Raw genomic sequence first — 19,288 nt, 5'->3', positions numbered from 1 at the left:
AGGTACTTCCATTGTTTGTGGGCTACTGAGCTAGTTAATTAAGACCTTTTAGAAAATGTTTTCAAAAGTATTTTGCATAACTGTCTGTCTGTCTGCAAATTGCGGTCAGCTCCTCCTGCATCTGCACACAGTGTGCACACATCATAATATTTAGTTAACAAATACTTTATGTCAACATTTTATGGAAACCAAATGAAAATGTTTTTAAAACCACTACTGCCTACCACTTATATTGAAAGCTGGAATACCCGGTAATAGGCATTAGGGAGCATGTTGACGACCTGTGTTGTAGCCCACTCCCAAAGTTATTCCATCTATATACTGAGCATGCCAGTGACATTGTAATTCTGTCAGAGAGAGCAAAGGACTTGGAAGAGCAGTTGAATGGAATGGATGGCTTGGAAGGAGGACCTAAGATGAACATTAACAAACACAAAGGTAGTGGAACGTAGTCGAATTAAATCAGATGACACTGAGGGAATTAGATCAGAAGACGAGTCACTAAAAGCAGCAGGTTATTTGGGCAATTAAATAACTTATGATGGACATAGCAGAGAGGATATAAATTGTAGAATGGCAATGCCAAGCAAAGCCTTTATAAAGAAGAGCATTTTGTTAACACTGAATATAAATTTAAGGATTAGGAAGTCTTTTTCTGAAGTCATTTGTTTGAAGTGTAGTATTTTATGGATGTGAAATATGCATGATAAGCAGTTTAGAGGAGAAGGGAATAGAAGTTTTGAATGTGGTGCTACAGAAGAATGCTGAAAATTAAGTGTAACTAATGAGGAAGTATTGAATAGAATTGGGGAAAAATGAAATTTATGGCATAACTTGACTAAAAGAAGTGAACAGTTGATGGACACATTTTGAGACATTAAGGAATTGTCAATTTTACATTGGAGGGAAGTGTGGAGAGCAAACATTGCAGAGGGAGACCAAGAGACAAGTACAGTATGCAAGTTCAAATGGATGTGATTTGCAATAGTTATTCTGAGATGAAGAAGCCTGCATGGGATAGAGTAAGTAGAATGAAGAGCTGCATCAAACCAGTTTTTGAACTAGAGACCATGACAACAACAACAAAAACAACAACAACAACTCCATGATGCATTAGTTACCAGACATCAGGACATGGCAAGTACCACTTCACTTCTGCTGTTTGCACTTGCTTGAGACAATCAGTTCACAGCTACCTGACTGGTTTGATGCAGTTATTGCAGTTGTAATTAAACAGCAGTTTTAAAAGACTTCACAGACTTAATTTTATTATAACCAAACTAAGAGGGACATTTCATATACACTGTCTATGAGTGCATCAGAGGCAGAACAAGAAAAGGAGTTGCATATGCGAAGTGTCCAAGTCAAGTCGAGTACTCATGCTAGAAGTGACAGAATGTTATTAGAGGTCACATATGTAACGCAAAATTCAGATTAATAGCATAAAACTGAATGAAATAATGAAGGGAGGTGGTGAATGAAACATCTGATATGAAAAGAACAGACCAAGAAAATACACCAGGAAATATATGTTTACAAAGAGAGGGAAACATATGAAATAGGAAAGAGATGCAAGAGAAAGTTGTGAAAAATCAGAAAAGAGGGTAGGTAAGGTAGGTAGAAGATATCAAGTGATTTATTCATTGAACCATTAAAAGGTTTCTTGCCACAGTACAATCTCCCTATCAGTCACTCCCTTTCAAAAAGAAATGTCATCGTTTACATCTAGTAAATCCAGACAACCATGGTTGCTTTATGAACTGTCTAGCATATCAAAAAAAAAAGGAAAATGTAACTTAAATGGTGCTAAAGATTACTAACCCCTTCTTCCATATTATTGTGGGCTGAGGAAGCCCAACAGTAAGACATGGCAGGGCAAGTTCTTCCCCTCTGGCACCCACCACATGGTCACCAAATGAGGCAATCTTTGCTGGCACTTGCTCTGATGGTGCCTGTATCACATGCAGACTGGGTTGGCTCTCCCCAACCATTGTGGCTGCAGTCACCCAGAATTCATATCGATGGTGTGGAACAAGATGTGACACAAAGTAGTGTGTCTGGCTTGGAGGTATTTCATATTCTTCTTTCAACTGTAGATAAACTAAAATGTTTTATAATGTCAAAGTAAACTGATTTAGAAGCTGAAAGTAAAAGTTTTCTTAAAAAAAGATTTTTGTAATACTAGGCAATATAATTATTCTACAAAAAACTGACAAAGATATAATCAATGCAAAAGTTCTGATTTTTTTTGTTAACATATTAAGTGACTTCAGATCAAGATAACACAACAGCAGTAACTGCCCAAAATATAGAAATGAAAGTTTAGAAAACAGAAGTTCGTTGCAGACAAGGCAACCGCACTCTCGATTGTAATTCAGAATGCTGATATTCAGTCTTTGCAATATCTATTCCTTGTCCAATATGGTTCTGACAACTTTTGTATTCAATGGCCATATTTGCAGTCTGTGCATGTAGATGTACTTCAGTTTTTGCTGTGTGTGTACATTGATTGGGGGGGGGGGGGGGGGCAGTGCTCTACAATATGATCTCAGGATTATTTACACAAGCAGTCAAACTTATAATATGAACTGAAGTTGTCACAGATATGGCAGGTTTTTATTTAGTATGTAAGTATCCTGCTCTGTGGAGTTTATCAGAAATAAAACATCTGGTTTGATCCAGTCATAAAAGCAAATCTGTGAGTGGCAGGCTTGTTTAATATGTTATCCTGTTGTGAATTTAGTACTCTGAATCAAGTTGCAATGAATTTGCTCTTTTTTTATGTCAAACAGAAATATATCTACCACATGTATTTCTAACATATTTTGAATTATGAGAATATTTACCAGATGTGCACCATCCAGGGACCTCATGTATAAATTGTATCTTTTTATTATTCCATTTGGAGATTTTGGCTTTTTCCAAGAAATTAGCAATGTTTTTGCATTAGCAGCCAGTGCTTTAATGTCTTCAGGCTTATCAGGGACTGTCAATTTATAAATAAAATGATTTGTGATATAGAAAAATTATCCTCTCATAATATGATATTATAACTCATTAATCATCAATATATAACAAAATGGAATGTTCATTATTGACAAACATGCTGCAGTCATGCCTAATAACTATTAACTGAATACTAACAAAATATTTAGTTATAAAACAGTACTAACACATTTCATACCATCCTCCTGTGTTCTACAGAAGACAGGTCTGCTTGAAACACCATCCCCCACTCTGGTGTAAGCTCTCACTTCCATGCTATAGTTACAATATTTTTGAAGCCCAACTAACTCCATTTTGCATTCTTCAGTGGAAGATTCAGACTGAGATGAAGCCTCTGGACATTAAAATATTGTTGTTTAATTTCTGTAACAGTGATACTATAATATTCATGAGTTATTTTTATGACAGTATCAGGAAAGCAAAGCAACAAAATAATGGATGAAAGAAGTGGTTCAAAAAAGGAGCTATTCTCAGCAAAGAAAATGAAAGCATTATTATGAGGTGGTATCCAAAGTTAGAATTTTGTGAGCAAACAGTTACTAGTACACTGAAATACCACTAGGTGTTTCTCCACACTTTCTGCTTGAATCAGAGTGACCAACAGCTGTGAGGTGGACAGTTTTATTAGATGTCAGTGAGCACGTTTACACTGTCATATTTCCATGAGTTTGCAGTTTTGCAGAAGCTGACCTCAAAGAGCTGCATGACTGTAATAAGCTTTGTTTTAAACTTGGCAAAACTACTGCAGAAACACATCAAATGGTGAAGCAAGCTTTTTTATACAATGCTTTAGATCAGACACAGACTTATGACTGGTATAATTGTTTCAAAAACTGGTGAACATCAAATGATGATGACAACTATATTCCATACATATTACATTTTAACCTAGATTTTCCATTAAATGATGATGGTAGTTGTTCCTGTCAGCTGTCAACTGGCACCACATCAGAAAACCTTCAGAGAGTGAGGGATTTCATTCCACAAGATCACTGACTGACCACCCAAGACCTCTATAACACTTTGCGAGCAAATTATGGTACATGTGAAACTATTCTGCCTGAGTAACTCGATATGAGAGGGATTTCAGTGAAGTTTGTGGCATGGCTGGTTCTAGATGATCAGAAGCAACATTACATGGAGTTCTGCAAGAAATTAAACAACTGCTTTAATATAAAACTAAATTGTCTTTTAAAGATTGTCACAGCTGACAAAAGCTGGATTTATGGCCATGATTGTGAAACTAAGCAACAATCTTCACAGTGGAAGAGTCTTTCTTCACTTCCACCAAAAAAGTTTGACAGTCAAGAGTAATTTTACACTCCCTGCCCCTTCATCACCAGCTACTCCAGTCCAGTCACAAACATCACCTATGCCATCAAAGGCAGGCCTACCTGTGAAACTAGTTGTGATCTACAAGCTAAGCTACAATCATTGTACTGCATTCTACATGGGCATGACAACCAACAAGTTGTCTGTCCACATGAATGGCCAAGAAACAACTGGACCACCATGTTGCTGAGCACACCATCCAAGATGACATTCCTCATTTCAATGACTGCTTCTCAGCTTGTGCCATATGGATTCTTCCCACCAACACCAGTATCTCAGAATTGTGCAGGTGCGAATGCTTCCTGCAATATATCCTACATTTCCATAGTCCTGTTGGCCTCAACCTTCATTAGTCATTGTTCTCACACATCTATCCCCTTCCCTGTTCCCATTCCAGCACTATAGAGCTCTTTATTCCACCAACACACCCAGTCCTTTTACTTCTCTCCTTTTCTGCCTCCCCCCCCCCCCCCCCCTTCTCTCTCTCTCTCTCTCTCTCGCCTTCCGTCTAACTTCCCGACTGCATCTAACTGCCCTACCCTCTCTCCACCTCATCCCTGCATGATCCCCAGCAGCACTTTACTATCCCCCACATTTACCCTTCTATCCCCTCCCCACCACAGCCAACTCCATACCCCCACCCATCATGCACTGCTGTTGCTGCTTGTAGTCTGGCTTCAGCTACCAGAGACTGTGGTCATGTGTGTGTGACTAAAGTAACACCTCAACTTATATTAGCTCAAGGTGTGTCTCCACTGATATTAAACCATGTGATTTTCACTAGCTTGTACAAGAAATTTGAGAGGAGATATATGGATAATAACACATTTTGTAATTACTAACTCTCATGATGGATTTCAAAAGGACTGTTCATTTGATATGTTCATTTACATTTTCATTCTTAGAAACTACTAAAGTCAGCAGCTGGTATGAGGGTTGGAACTTAAATAGTGGCAACTATTTATTCACAACCGATACAAAATAGGTACATGTTTGCACCTGTTACTATCCTTCAAAGTAGTCACCAGCATTGTATAGAACCCATTGGCAGTGATGTGGAAGGCGTATTGTACTGTTAGCAGTGCCTGTTCTGTTGATGGTGCAAATGGAGTGGTCTAAAGTTATGGTGATTCTCTTGTACAACTATGAAAGTGTTATCCTAATGCATTACATTCCTCCATGGCAGACCGTCAATGCACAGTATTACTGTTTGTTTTTGGAGTATCACCTGTGACCAGCTTTGCGAAAGAAGTGGCGACACTTTCTGTGCAACTCACCCATCATTTTGCATGACAATGCATGGGCGCATACAGTGCAAGCTGTGGCTGCTCTGTTCGGTCGATGAGACTAGGAAGTACTGTATCATCCACCAGACTCCCAGGACTTAAGTCCTTGTGACTTTGATTTGATTCCAAAGACGAAGGAACCACTTCATGCATTCGCATTAGAACTGTTCCAGAGATTCGACAGGCAGTAGACTGCTCCATTTACACCATCAACAGAACAGGCTCTACTAACGGTATACTACGCCTTCCACATCACTGGCAATGGGTCCTACACAATGCTGGTGACTACTTTGAAGGAAAGTAACAGGTTCAAACATATAACTTTTGTTTCAGTTGTGAATATATAGTTGCCACTATTTAAGTTTCATCCCTCGTATTTTTTTATAATTTAAATGACTAACAGAGTTTTGTTAGAAAACTTGAGAGATTAGCAAATCAGTGTTGTAGCAAATGGATACCTTAAATCATATCCTTCAAGACCAACAAATAAAGATGTGCTTAAGAATTAAAGGAGCTAAGTTACTAACAAAGTATCTCATAGTTTAATCTTAGGTTTACTGTTGATTCTCATATACGTGAACGACGTTCTGTTTAATACACAGGAGGGATACAACCATTGCTAATGGATATTCAGAGTTTGTTCAGAGATGTGCACTAAGTAACTCTCATTAATTCCAATCTGGTTCAACAATGAAAAGATAGGCTCAGCACTGTGCACAAAATAAGTCTCAGATAATGTTATACATAATGACAGGTATCTCATAAAGTGGCAATGAACAGAAAATGTACATAACAGGTAAAATGTGGGCTTCAATTATAAGCAGTCCTGCAACTGAAATTTGCATTTCTTTTTTGATAATGATTTCTGTGCAGGACTTCATTCATTCACTCATTTATGTGTTTTGTACATTTCATCAAGGAGGAAAATCTTCAAGGATGTGGATTGAATAAAAATAGAATAAAAGCAACTGTTAGAAACTTAACTATACACTACACTAACAAAACCTATCACTATACTGCTTCAGACATTTTGTGCTTACACCAGCTAAATCTAACTTAGTACATTAGAAGGGCAGCTGCTGCTTCCTTAGTTACACTAAATAGTTGTTTTTATCTAATGTAGATTTACTATGAACACTACTGTTTGCAGTGTAGAATGTTGAAAGATTGTCTGGTAGCTTGTATTAGTGGCTAACAAGGTAAATTTTTTATTTTCTTCTTAATTGCTATGGATTTCAGTTTCTTGCTTTATGTTACACAAAAGCTTGTTGAATGCTTTTGCACCACAGTACATAACTCCACTCTCAGCCTAAGAGAAAGAGATAAAGTCTGCATGAAAATTATTTTTGTGTCTTGCATACTGACTGTGCAAATCACAAATCAGCTGAAACTGATTTTTGTTATCATTGAAAACCATTAAGGAATATATCTGCTAAGGAGATAGTGCAAAATTACAAGATCTTTAAAAAGCCTCTGCAAGATGTGTGGTTATCTAGTTTACGCAATGTTCTTACAACTTACTTTAGCTGAATAAATACTTTTTGTGATTTGTCCATGAAGATAATTCCCTGAGAAAACAGGCAATGAAAATATGAAAAGTAAGCCAGCACCCTATGTGCATTGATTCAGTTTTAATTTGTTACTCAGTTGGAGACCAAGGAATTTAAAACAGAAAATTTCATTTAGTGTGTGAGCAGTGCTGTGTACTTCCTGTGTCAGCAGATCATTTTTGCCTATCTGAAATGGAATCATATGAGACTATGAAAAATCCAGGACTGAATAATGACAATATTATATAAAGGATAATTGCTACTCACGATATAGTGGAAATGTTGAATCAAAGACAGGCACAACAAAAAGACACTAAACAAGTCAAATTTTGGCCAAAAAAGCCTTCTTGCAGCTTAGACACACACACACACACACACATACACACACACACACACACACACACACAAGCACTGTCTCCAGCTACCGAGGCCGTACTGTGAGCAACTGCAGATGCAGCCTGCACCCAATCCCTTACCTGATAGCTCATATCCCTGTAATAACCTAGATGCAAGATCTGTTCCATACATCCACCACCTGCTCTACTCCAGTCACAAGTGTCACCTATCCCAACAAAGGCTGGGCTCCCTGTGAAACTAACCATGTGATCTACTAGCTAAGTTGCAACCTCTGTGCTGCATTCTATGTGGGTATGACAACCAACAAGCTGTCTGTATACATGAATGGCCACTGGCAAACTGTGGACCATGAAGTTACCACACACACAGCATACACAATGTTCTTCATTTCAATGACTGCATCACAGCATGTACCATCTGGATCCTTCCTTTTCTGAATTGCACAGGTGGGACTTTCCCTTAAGTATATACTACGTTCATATAACCCTCCTGGTCTCAACATTTGTTAGTCATTATCTTTTACTCAACTACCCCCTTCTCTATTCCCATTCCAGCACTACACAGTCTTCTGTTTGACCAATGCACCCACAGTCTTTTTATTCCTCTCCTTTCCTGCCCCATCTCATCTGTCTAAGATTTTCTTCTCCTTTCATGTGCAGTTGTTCAGAGTCTGACCTTGGCAGCTACAGACAGTAGTCATGTGTATGTGAGTTGCATTTGCGTGTGCGTGTGTGTGTGTGTGTGTGTGTGTGTGTGTGTGCTCCTTCCAGCAGAAGGGTTGAAGGGGCAAAAAGAGGGGTGAAGGGAAAGGACTGGAGATGTCCAGGAAAAGGGGTAGATTTCAGAAAAAGTCGCCCAGAACTGTGGGTCAGAGAAGAATTATTGGACAGGATGAGGAGGGAAGACATTGGGGAGTGCACCGGATGAGATTTGAAAACTGGAGAGCTTAAAGGTGGAAGACAGGGTAATATGCAAGACAGAGATTACTGCTAAAATATTGCACATGAGTTAATAAGAGTGAAAAGCTACATGCATTGTACATAACAGAGGAGGGAGGGGGACAGCAAAAAAATAGACTGGAAAGAAAATTAAAGCTGTAGGAAACTAAAATGGAGTGGAGAAAGGGGCACTTACTGCAATGCAATGCTGAGACATAAGAAATTAGTGTCAGTTCAGGCCAGGTGGGTGGCAAGAACCAAGAACATGTTGTAACACTAGTTCCCACCTGCAAATTTCTGAGAAACTGGTGTCTAGGGGAAGAATCCAGATGGTGCATGTTACAAAGGGGAAGAATCCAGATGAGCGTGTCATGAAACGGGCACTGAGGTCATGCCTGCTATGTTGGTAGAGCATGCTCTGCAACAGACTATTGTATGTTGCCAGTATACACCCTCCGCCTATGGTCATTCATCCTAACAGATAATTTGGTAGTAGTCATGCCGATGTAAAAGGCCAAACAGTGTTTACATAACAGGTGGTATATGACTCCATTTGATAGCATATGTTTTGCCAGTTACAGGGCTGGTATAGGTGGTGGTAGGTGAGTGGGTGCATAGGGCTAGTCTAGCAGTGGGGACAGTCACAGGGGTAGAAGCATAGGGTAGGGAGATGGGTACAGAAGGAGCATAGGGTCTGACAACAATATTGCAGAGTTTGGAGGGCAACAAAAAGCTATTCTAAGTGTGGTGGAAATAATCTCTGATAGAATGGATCTCATTTCGGGGCATGATTTTGGGAAGTCATGGCCTGGTAAAAGTAGCTGATTAATACATTCCAGACCAGGATAACACTGGGTGAGAAGTGGTGTATTCTAAAGTTGTTTTTTGGAAGGATCAGCAGTACCAGAATTGGATTTGATGGCCCAGGAAATCTGCTTTTGAACTAGGCTGGTGGTGTAATTACAGCCAGTGAAGACTGAGGTGAGAGTGGTGGTGTATTGCTGTGCACCTAAACAAATACGTTAGTCTCAAATGCCAAGGCTGTATGAGAGGGAACATTTGACATGGGGAGGATGGCAACTCTCAAAATGCAAGTACTGTGGTTTGTTACTATTATTAATGTGGACAGAAGTGTGTAGCTGGCCTCAGTGAAGATGAGATCAACATCAAGGAAAGTGGCACGAGATTCAGAAATGTATCTAAGCAAAATCAAGTGCTGAAGACTTATGAATTCCAGTAAAGCCCCCTCCGAGTGACCCACGAATGATTGGTGTAGGAAGGAGCCATCCTGGTTCCCCTGGCTATACCCCTGATCTGTTTGTATATCTGGCCCTCAAAAGGTGAGGTAGCAGTCTGTAAGTACAAAGTTGATTGAGGTGAGCAGGAAGGATATCATAGATTTGGAATCAGGTGGGTGCTGACAGAGGAAATGTTCAGCAGCAGACATATCATGTATGTGGTTGGTTGGGTTGTTTAGGGGGAGGAGACCAGACAGCAAGGTCATCGGTCTCATCAGATTAGGGAAGGATGGGGAAGGAAGTCGGCCATGCCCTTTGAAAGGAACCATCCTGGAATTTGACTGGAGCGATTTAGGGAAATCACGGAAAACCTAAATGAGGGTGGCCGGATGCCGGATTGAACCGTCGTCCTCCCGAATGTGAGTCCAGTGTGCTAATCACTGCACCACCTTGCTCGGTCACCATGTGTGTGGGGGGATGTTGATATAGAGGGATGGGTGGCATCAGTGATGGCAAGTATTCAACTTCAAAATGCAGCAAATGCCAAACTTCACCTCAGAAAGTTATCGCACTTTCTCCTAAACTACCTGAACAGTAGTGTTTCCCCTTCTGTCCCTCTGTAGCTCCCTAAACAGCCACACCATCAACCACCACTCCTCTCCTACAAACTGAGCTAGGCCAACATCCTTAACGTCCCACAGCCTTCATCACTGCCTCCCAGACCACTAATAACTCATAATCGCAAGAACCAGTCACAACTGTACAGTGTTCTCAAACTCTTATCTAAAGAACTCTCCCTCCTGAAGTATCTGTATTATCCAAGGGTCTCACTTTCAGGCCTAAACATGCATTTGATCATGCTGCTTTGGTGAAGTACCTACTTTCCTTCACACATAATGTCAACTGGGAATATCACTTTGCAACCCAATGTCAAAATCTTTCCAACAGCACGCCTGACACTGAACCTGCCTTGAACAGTTCTGACCACAATCTCACCTTGATCCACCACCACTACCTCAAAATCATCCCTTAAAAGCCTTACAAGAATGCCTCACATCCAGCACTGCTTCACAACCCTTCCTTAAGTCCCTACAACATGACCCTAACAACATGACCCTAACCTGTCCCCTGAAGAACTTCAGGCTCTGCATTCCATAAAAGCTGATGACTCCATCATTATCCTCCAAGCAGACAAAGGATCTACTACTGTGGTACTTCACTGAAAGGAGTATGTTAGTGAAAGTATGCAATCTGTTGGATACCTCTACATACACCATCTGCCATCAAGACCCCATCCCTGTGGTTCAAACTGACCTGCAGTCCCTCCTTACAACCTCAGGCCCCTCACAAGGACAACACCTTGATCTGTAGAACTTCTTACCCCCCCCCCCCCCCCCCCCCAAACTATACAACCTCACCTTCTACTTTCTTCCTATGATCCACAAACCCAATCATCCTGGTCATCGTATAGTCTCTGGCTTCAAAGCACCTACCAAACGTATCTCTGCCTCAGTTGATCAGCACCTGAAAACTACAGTACAGAGAATTCCCTCCTGTATCAAAGACACCAACCATTTGCTAGATCGTCTGAAATCTGTGCCTGTCCCATTCCCCACATCACACCTTGCTTGTCACAATTGATGCTGCCTCCCTCTATAGCAACATCCCCTACATACATAGTCTGTCTGCTGCTGAATATTTTCTGTCAGTGCCCACTTGATTCCAAATCTATGACATCCTTCCTACTCATCTTAATCAACTTTATACTTACAGACTACTACCTCACCTTTGATGGGCAGACATATAAACAGATCAGGGGTATATCCATGGGAACCAGGATGGCTCCTTTCTATGCCAACCTTCCGAAGGGTCACTTGTAGGGGGCTCTCCTGGAATCCATAAGTCTTCAGCCCCTGGTTTGGTTTAGATACATCGATGACATCTTTGCCATATAGCCTCATGGTGAGGCTAACTTGTTAAAATTCCTGGAATCACTGAATACTTTCTCCCAATTTCTCACATGGCCGTATTCTGAATCCTGTGCCTTTTTTCTTGATGTTGATCTTGTTCTCATCAAAGGCCAGCTACACACTTCTGTCCACATTAATAATAGTAACAAACAACAGTACTTATGTTTTGACAATTTCCATCCTATCCATGTCAAACGTTCCCTCCCATACAGCCTTGGCATTTGAGGCTAACGTATTTGTTTAGATGCACAGAAATACACCACCACTCTCACCTCAGTCTTCCCTGGGTGTAATTACACCACCAGCCTAGTTCAAAAGCAGATTTCCTGGTTCATCAAATCCAATCCTGGTACTGCTGACCCTTCCAAAAGACAACTTTTGAGTACAGCACTTGTCAATCAGTATTATTCTGGTCTGGAATATATTAATCAGCTACTTCAACCAGGCCATGACTTCCTACAATCATGCCCTGAAATGAGATCCATTCTATCTGAGATTTTTTCCACCACACCTAGAATATAGCTTTTTGTCACCCTCCAAAATTCAGCAATATCCATGTCAGACCCTATGCTCCTTCTACACCCATCTCCCTACCCTATGTTCTACCCCTGTGACTGTCCCCCCCCCCCCCCCTGCAAAACGTGCCTTATGCACCCTCCTACCACTACCTATACCAGTCCTGTAACTGACAAAACATATAATATCAAAGGGAGAGCCACCTGTGAAACAACACACATTGTATACCAGCTGTTATGCAAAACACTGTTTGGTCTTTTACATTGGCATGACTACCATCAAATTATCAGTTATGATGAATGGGCATAGGCAGTGGGTGTATACTGGAAACACACAGTATCTTGTTGCAGAGCAGCTGTGCAAGATGACACTCATGACCTCAGTGCTGTTTCACCACACACACCACCTGGATTCTTCCCCTAGACACCAGTTTTTCATAAGGCAGGTGGGAACTAGCATTACAACATGTCCTTGGTCCTGGCCTTAATTTACATTAATTTCTTCTTTCTTAGCATTTCTTTGCAGTAACTATTCCTTTCTTCAATCTGTTTTAGTTTTCTACATCCTTCATTATCTTACCTTTCTATTTTTTGCCATCCCCCTCCCACCTCTGTTACGCACAATGCACTTAGCTTTCCACTCTTATTAACTCATGTGCAATGTTTTAGCAATAATCTCTGTCTTGCATATTACCCTATCTTCCACCTTTAAGCTCTCCAGTTTTCAAATATCATTATGTGCAGTCCCCAATAATCAGGCTTTCCTTCTCATCCTGTCCAGTAAGTCTCCCCTGCCCCACAGTTCTGGGTGAGTTTTCTGAAATCTATACCTTTTCCTAGACCTCTCCTATCCTTTTCCTTCATAGCTCTTCCTGTCCCTTCAACCCTTCTGCCAGAAGGAGGTGCCACTAGCTCCGAAATCTTGCACAATTATAAACTTTTTTATATGCATGTTCTGCCAATGTTTGGTGAGTAGATTTTTTTATTCTTCTCATTACATTATAATCAACCCTTTTCATAATATTGTCACCATATGAGACTTTGTGAGTTGCAGACTTAAATTGTTTGCTGTGATACACTTATAGGCCTGTTCAGCTAACACAGAGCTGGTTTTCAAATCACCAAACTGGGATGAAGAATTGTGAGTGAAAATATTTGAAACAGGACAAGATGACTACAAAAATAATTGTTGTAATATATGACACATGCAGTCTAGGGACCTTTGAAAACTATTATGTTGAGTTCTAAATACTTAAACTGTTTATCATGTGCAATAATTTTTCCTGGAACTTGTTAAGTTTGATAACAGTTTTTTGTATCTATCAATTTCAAATTTATTTTCCACTCATATTTCATATAATACATAATTGTCACACATGGGCAATTTCAACAAATTACAGTGTTATTTTTGTGCAAAGATTAGTTTCTTTAACACTATTCTACAATTAAGTAATTCACACAGTAAGACAATAATTCACTCCATACTGAGAACTGGTTTCATATACAATAATAGTAATATGCTCATTTCTAGGGCATAATTATTTCTTACATTATTATTCATATTAAATAAAAAATATCCAAGCCTCTGTTTAAGTATATTTTAAAAGTATCTCCAGTCAACATCTTAAGACCATTTAGTAGCAAATTATCAAAAGCAGCCCCTTTGACATGTGGGCTTTTTGCTGTTAAAGTTGATTTATTTTATGCCTTGTAATATGGTTGTGAATTGGTGAGTGAATCTGACAATGGAAAATTGAGGATGGGATGTAACAATATTATGAGAAGGAAAGTTGGTACTCACCATATAGCGGAGATGCTGAGTCGCAGATAGGCACAACAAAAAGACTCTCACGATTAAAGCTTTCGGCCATTAAAAAGCTTTCGGCCATTAAGGCCTTCATTAACAATAGACACACACGCACACACACACACACACACACACACACACACACACACACACACACACACAGAGTCACGCAAGCCCAACTCACACACATGACTATAGTCTCAGGCAACTGAAAGCACACTGTGAGCAGCAGCACCAATGCATGATGGGAGTGGTGACTGGGTGGAGGTAAGAAGGAGGCTGGAGTGGGGTGGGAGAGGGATAATATGGTGGGGGCGGCAGACAGTGAAGTGCTGCAGGTCAGAAGGTGGGCAGGGAAGAGCTAATAAGAGTGGGGGGGGGGGGGGCAAGTAGCGGAAAAGGAGAGAAATAGAAAGACTGGATGAATTTGGATGTTCCTATTTATGACTTTCATGTCTTCTTTCATTAACATAATGGTTTGTAGCATATACATAGCATAAACTGTGAGAATATTAAAACTGGTAAATAGGCTTTTACAAGATGTTCATTGCTGCACTTTCATCACTATGTTCAAGGCTCCCTTCTGCAGTATGCAAACTCTTCTTCAAATTAATTTGGCAGGTCTCATCCCACAGCATTATTCCGTAAGACCAGAAAGGATATATTAAACTAAAATACATAGCTGCCGACTGTGAGAAGAGGCTGTTAGTAATCAATGGCAAATACGGAGGCAGGTCCGGATGACCTACCCTGGAAAACTTTAAAAATTAGAAGTCTGATTTAGGCCTTTAAACAATGTATTTCAGACACTTTCTGACCCTAAATAAAGAAGATTTTCCAGGAACAGAAAGAACTGTAAATGAAAAAATTGCATTAAGTGGAAAGTCACCAAACTAGCTTCAGGAAACATATTGAAACAATTCTATTGTGTTCTCTTTTTTTTTTCATATTCACTCAGGATGTCAGGAAACAGTTCAGTCAGTGTTGCAGCTGATGAGAAAGATTTATTTTTTCTAGATCCAGTGTCTATAATTTATATGAAGCTTCTAGAGTCAACACCAATGATGATATCTTCATCCCCTTTCTGATATATATATGGTATTAAAAGCTGTTGTTATGGACTTCAGTGTGCCAGAGTGGCCAAGCAGTTCTAGGCGCTACTGTCTGGAACCGCATGACCGCTACGGTCCCAGGTTAAATCCTGCCTCGGGCATGGGTGTGTGTGATGTCCTTAGGTTAGTTAGGTTTAAGTAATTCTAAGTTCTAGGGGACTGATGACCACAGCAGTTAAGTCCCATAGTGCTCAGAGCCATTTCAACCATTTTTTTTCTTCAGTCCGAAGACTGGTTTGATGCAGTCTTCACACTATTCTATCCTGAGCAATCCTCTTCATCTCCAAATAACTGCTGCAACTTACATTCTTCTGAATCTGCTTACTGTATTCATCTCCTGATCTCTCTCTATGATTTTTACCCATCATGCTTCCCTCCAATACTAAATCGGTGAGCCCTTGATGTCTCAGAGTGTCCTATCAACTTATCCCTCCTTCTAGTCAGGCTGAGCCACAATTTTCTTTTCTCCCTAATTCTATTCAGTACTTAATCATTAGTTATGAAATCTACCCATATAATCTTCAGCATTCTTCTGTAACACCACATTTCAAAAGCTTCTATTCTTTTATTGTCTAAACTATTTATCGTCCATGTTTCAATTCCGTACATGGCTACACTACTGACAAGTACTTTAAGAAAAGACTTCCTTTCACTTAAATCTATATTTGATGTCAACAAAGCTCTTTTCTTCAGAAACACTTTTATTGCCATTTTTACATCCTCTCTCCTACAGTTGTTGTTTATTTTGTGCCCAAATAGCAAAAACCATCTACTACTTTAAGTGTCTCATTTCTTAATCTAATTCCCTCACCATCACCTGATTTAATTCAACTATTTCCCATTATCCTCATTTTGTTTTTATTGTTGTTCATCTAAAATCCCTCTTTCAAAACACTGTCCATTGCATGCAACTGCTCTTCCAAGTCCTTTTCTGCATCTGATAGCATTACAATGTCATTGGCAAGCCTCAAAGTTCTTATTTCTTCTATCTGAACTTTAATTCCCACACCACATTTTTCTTTGGTTTTCTTTACACTTGCTCAGTGTACGGACAGAATAACATCAGGCTACAACACTATCTCACTCCCTTCTGAACCACTGCTTCCCTTTCATATCCCTTGACTCTTATAACTGCCATCTGGCTTCTGTATAAGTGTAAATAGTATTTCACTTCTTGCATTTTCCACCTGCTACCTTCAGAATTTCAAAAAGAGTATTCCAGTCAACGTTGTCAAAAGATTTCTCAGTCTACAAATGCTATTACCACAGGCTTGCCTTTTCTTAATGTATCTTCTAAGATCAGCCATAGGGTCAGTATTGTCTCGTGTATTCCTACATTTCTCCACATCCAAAGTGATCTTCCCTAAGGTCACCTTCTAGCAGTTTTTCCATTCTTCTGTGTAAAATATGTGTTAGTATTTTGCAACCTTGACTTATTAAGGAGATAGTTCAGTAATATTCACACCTGTCAGCACTTCCTTTCTTTGGAATTGAAATTATTATATTCTTCTTGAAGGGTATATCACTTGTCACATACATCTTGTACACCAGATGGAAGGGTTTTGTCCTAGCTAGTTCTCCAAGGCTGTCAGTAACTTTCAGCTCTCCCTTCTTTGCTTAGGACTGGTTTTCCACTTCAGCTTTTGATACTCATAGAACATCTACTCCTTTCTCCAAAGGTCTTTTTAATTTTCCTTTAGGCAGTATTTATCTTTCCCCTGGCCATTTCTGCTTGGCCATTTTTCACTTTCGGTCAATCTCATTTTTTAGACATTTGTATTTCTTTTCACCCGCTTCATTTACTGTATTTTTATATTTTCTCCTTGCATCAATCAAATTCAATACCTCTTGCACTATCCAATGATTTCTACTACATCTCGTCTTTTTACCTATTTGATCCTCTGCTGCCTTCACTGTTTCATCTGTCAAAGCTACCCACTTGTCTTCTACTGTATTCCCTTCTGCTGTTCTGGTTAACTGCTGCATAATGCTCCCTCTGAAACTCTCAACAATCTCTGGTCCTTTCAACTTATACATGCCCCATCTCCTTAGTTTCCAACCTTTTTGCAATTTCTTCAGTTTTAATCTACAGTTCAAAATCAATAAATTGTGGTCAGGATCCACATCTGCTCCTGGAAATGTGTTACAACTTAATATGTGGTTCTGAAATTCCTGTCTTGTCATTATATAATCAGGCTGAAACCTTATGGTGTCTCCAGGTCTCTTCCACATGTACAATCTTCTTTCATCATTCTTAAACCAAGTGTCAGTGATGATTATATTATGCTCTGTGCAAAATTCTACCAGGTGGCTTCCTCTTTCACTCCCTTCTCCCAGTCCATATTCATCTACTATTCCTCCCTCTCTTCCATTTTCTACTATGATTTCATTTTCATCTCCCTCAGTTCCAAGAATAATTTCTTTTATTTTTTCTCATCCTCCATTTCTTCAATCTCTTCATTCCGTGGAGCTAGTTGGCATATGATCATGTTCTGCTGTGATGGGTGTGGGCTTAGTGTCTATCTTGGCTATGATAACGTGTTCACTATACTGTTCACAGTAACTTACCTGCAAAAAAATTCCTGTTTTCTTACTCATTATTAAATCCACTCCTGCATTACCCCTATTTGATTTTGTATTTATAACTCTGTACTGATCTCACAAGAAATCGTGTTCCTCCTGCCACTGAACTTCATTAATTCCCACTACATCTAACTTCAACCTATCCATGTTTTAAAATTATCTAACCTACCTGCCCGATTAAGGGATCTAACATTCCACACTCTGACCTGTAGAACATCAGTTTTATTTCTCCTGATGATGATAACATCCTAAGTATTGTCCACCTGGGGATGTGAATGGGAAACTATTCTACCTGTGGAATATTTTACCTATGAGGATGCCATCATCAATTACCATACAGTAAGGCTGTATAGCCTCGGGAAAAATTATGGCTGTAGTTTCCTCTTTCTTTCAACCGTTCGCAGAACCAGAAGAGCAAGGTGATTTTGACTGATGTTAGAACGTCCAGTCAGTCAGTCATCCAGACTGTTGCCCCTTCAAATAGTGGAAAGGCTGATGACCCTCTGCAGGAATCACACATTTCTCTGGCCTTGCAACAGATACCCCTCAGTTGCGATTGCACCTACGGTATGGCTATCTGTGTCACTGAGGCATGCAAGCCACTAAACCAGCTGTTAAGCCCACAGTTCATGGGTCACTGGGGGGTTAAAAGTAGACTGTCTTTCTTAACTTTTTTGGAGAAACTGGTAAAGCTCCATATTATAAATTCTTCAGCATAAAAATAATTGAGGTTTCACACATGTTTGTGCAGCTAAATGAAGCAAGTGGCAGGAACAAGTTTGCATTCTTATGCGCAGTTGAACTTTCACCAAAAAAGCAACAATTCTGGTTTATACATCCCACCACTGTATTTGCAAATGACACACAGTTCTTCCATGAAATTCCTTTCCTTAGCAGCTCTTCACTCAAGAGATTAAAAATGTCACCAGGTTAGAAAAAATTGCAACAGCTTGCAGACAAACACCTGGAACCTTCTTGGATCAAAAACCATTTTATTCCTATCCTTTAAGTTGACACGTGCAGAACAAAAATTTTTGTCGTCTCTGAGCATAAGCTATCTTAGTAAGCCGTGGTGACAAAATTATTCATAGACAGGTTTACTACTTACTCAGTAAGGAAATAATTGGAACATTTTATGAGTAGCAGCATATGATTAGCAAAATGTAAACAGAACATTTTTCAAAGAAACATCAAATTATGATAAATCCATAACAACTACAGACAATTCATAGTAGTTGTCACTAATGGGAATTTTGGTATGGTCATAGTCTCCTGAATACATATAGACTGGACATTACTTTTTCTGCAGGTAGGTCACCTACTGTTTCCATAAAGGCCTGCCCTCTATGCATAATCCCAAAAATTTATATCTCAAACATGTCTTTGGCAGAATCTCATAATTTATAATATTTTATATATTTATTTTTCTATGTTAGCTTATAACTTATCTCTTTTATTTATTTATTTACATATACCTAGATCCTTCTATGCAAGTGAGACACCAGGATGCAGAGAAGCTTAAAGAATATATAAATGTACATTACACAGATGTCATATAGTTATTTAAAAAAACAGTTGCAGGAAAAATACAAAA

At 39.5% G+C, this 19,288-nt stretch overlaps 1 protein-coding gene across 1 annotated transcript in view; it reads right to left on the bottom strand.

Annotated features, from left to right (window-relative positions):
* Positions 1–19,288, bottom strand: part of LOC126482218 (Down syndrome cell adhesion molecule-like protein Dscam2) — a 172,481-nt gene that overhangs the window by 65,933 nt on the left and 87,260 nt on the right. Inside the window, exons 7-9 of the mRNA XM_050106197.1 lie at positions 3,185–3,340; positions 2,847–2,986; positions 1,822–2,090 (exon numbers count right to left, since the gene is read on the bottom strand). Of these exons, the coding sequence (XP_049962154.1) occupies positions 1,822–2,090; positions 2,847–2,986; positions 3,185–3,340 (565 nt within the window). The remainder of the gene's footprint in view (positions 1–1,821; positions 2,091–2,846; positions 2,987–3,184; positions 3,341–19,288) is intronic.

Source organism: Schistocerca serialis, chromosome 5 (assembly GCF_023864345.2).
Source record: "Schistocerca serialis cubense isolate TAMUIC-IGC-003099 chromosome 5, iqSchSeri2.2, whole genome shotgun sequence".
Taxonomy (NCBI): Eukaryota; Metazoa; Arthropoda; class Insecta; order Orthoptera; family Acrididae; genus Schistocerca; species Schistocerca serialis.
The sequence above is the reverse complement of the archived record's forward strand: the minus strand, read 5'-3'. Positions and strand labels throughout refer to the sequence as shown.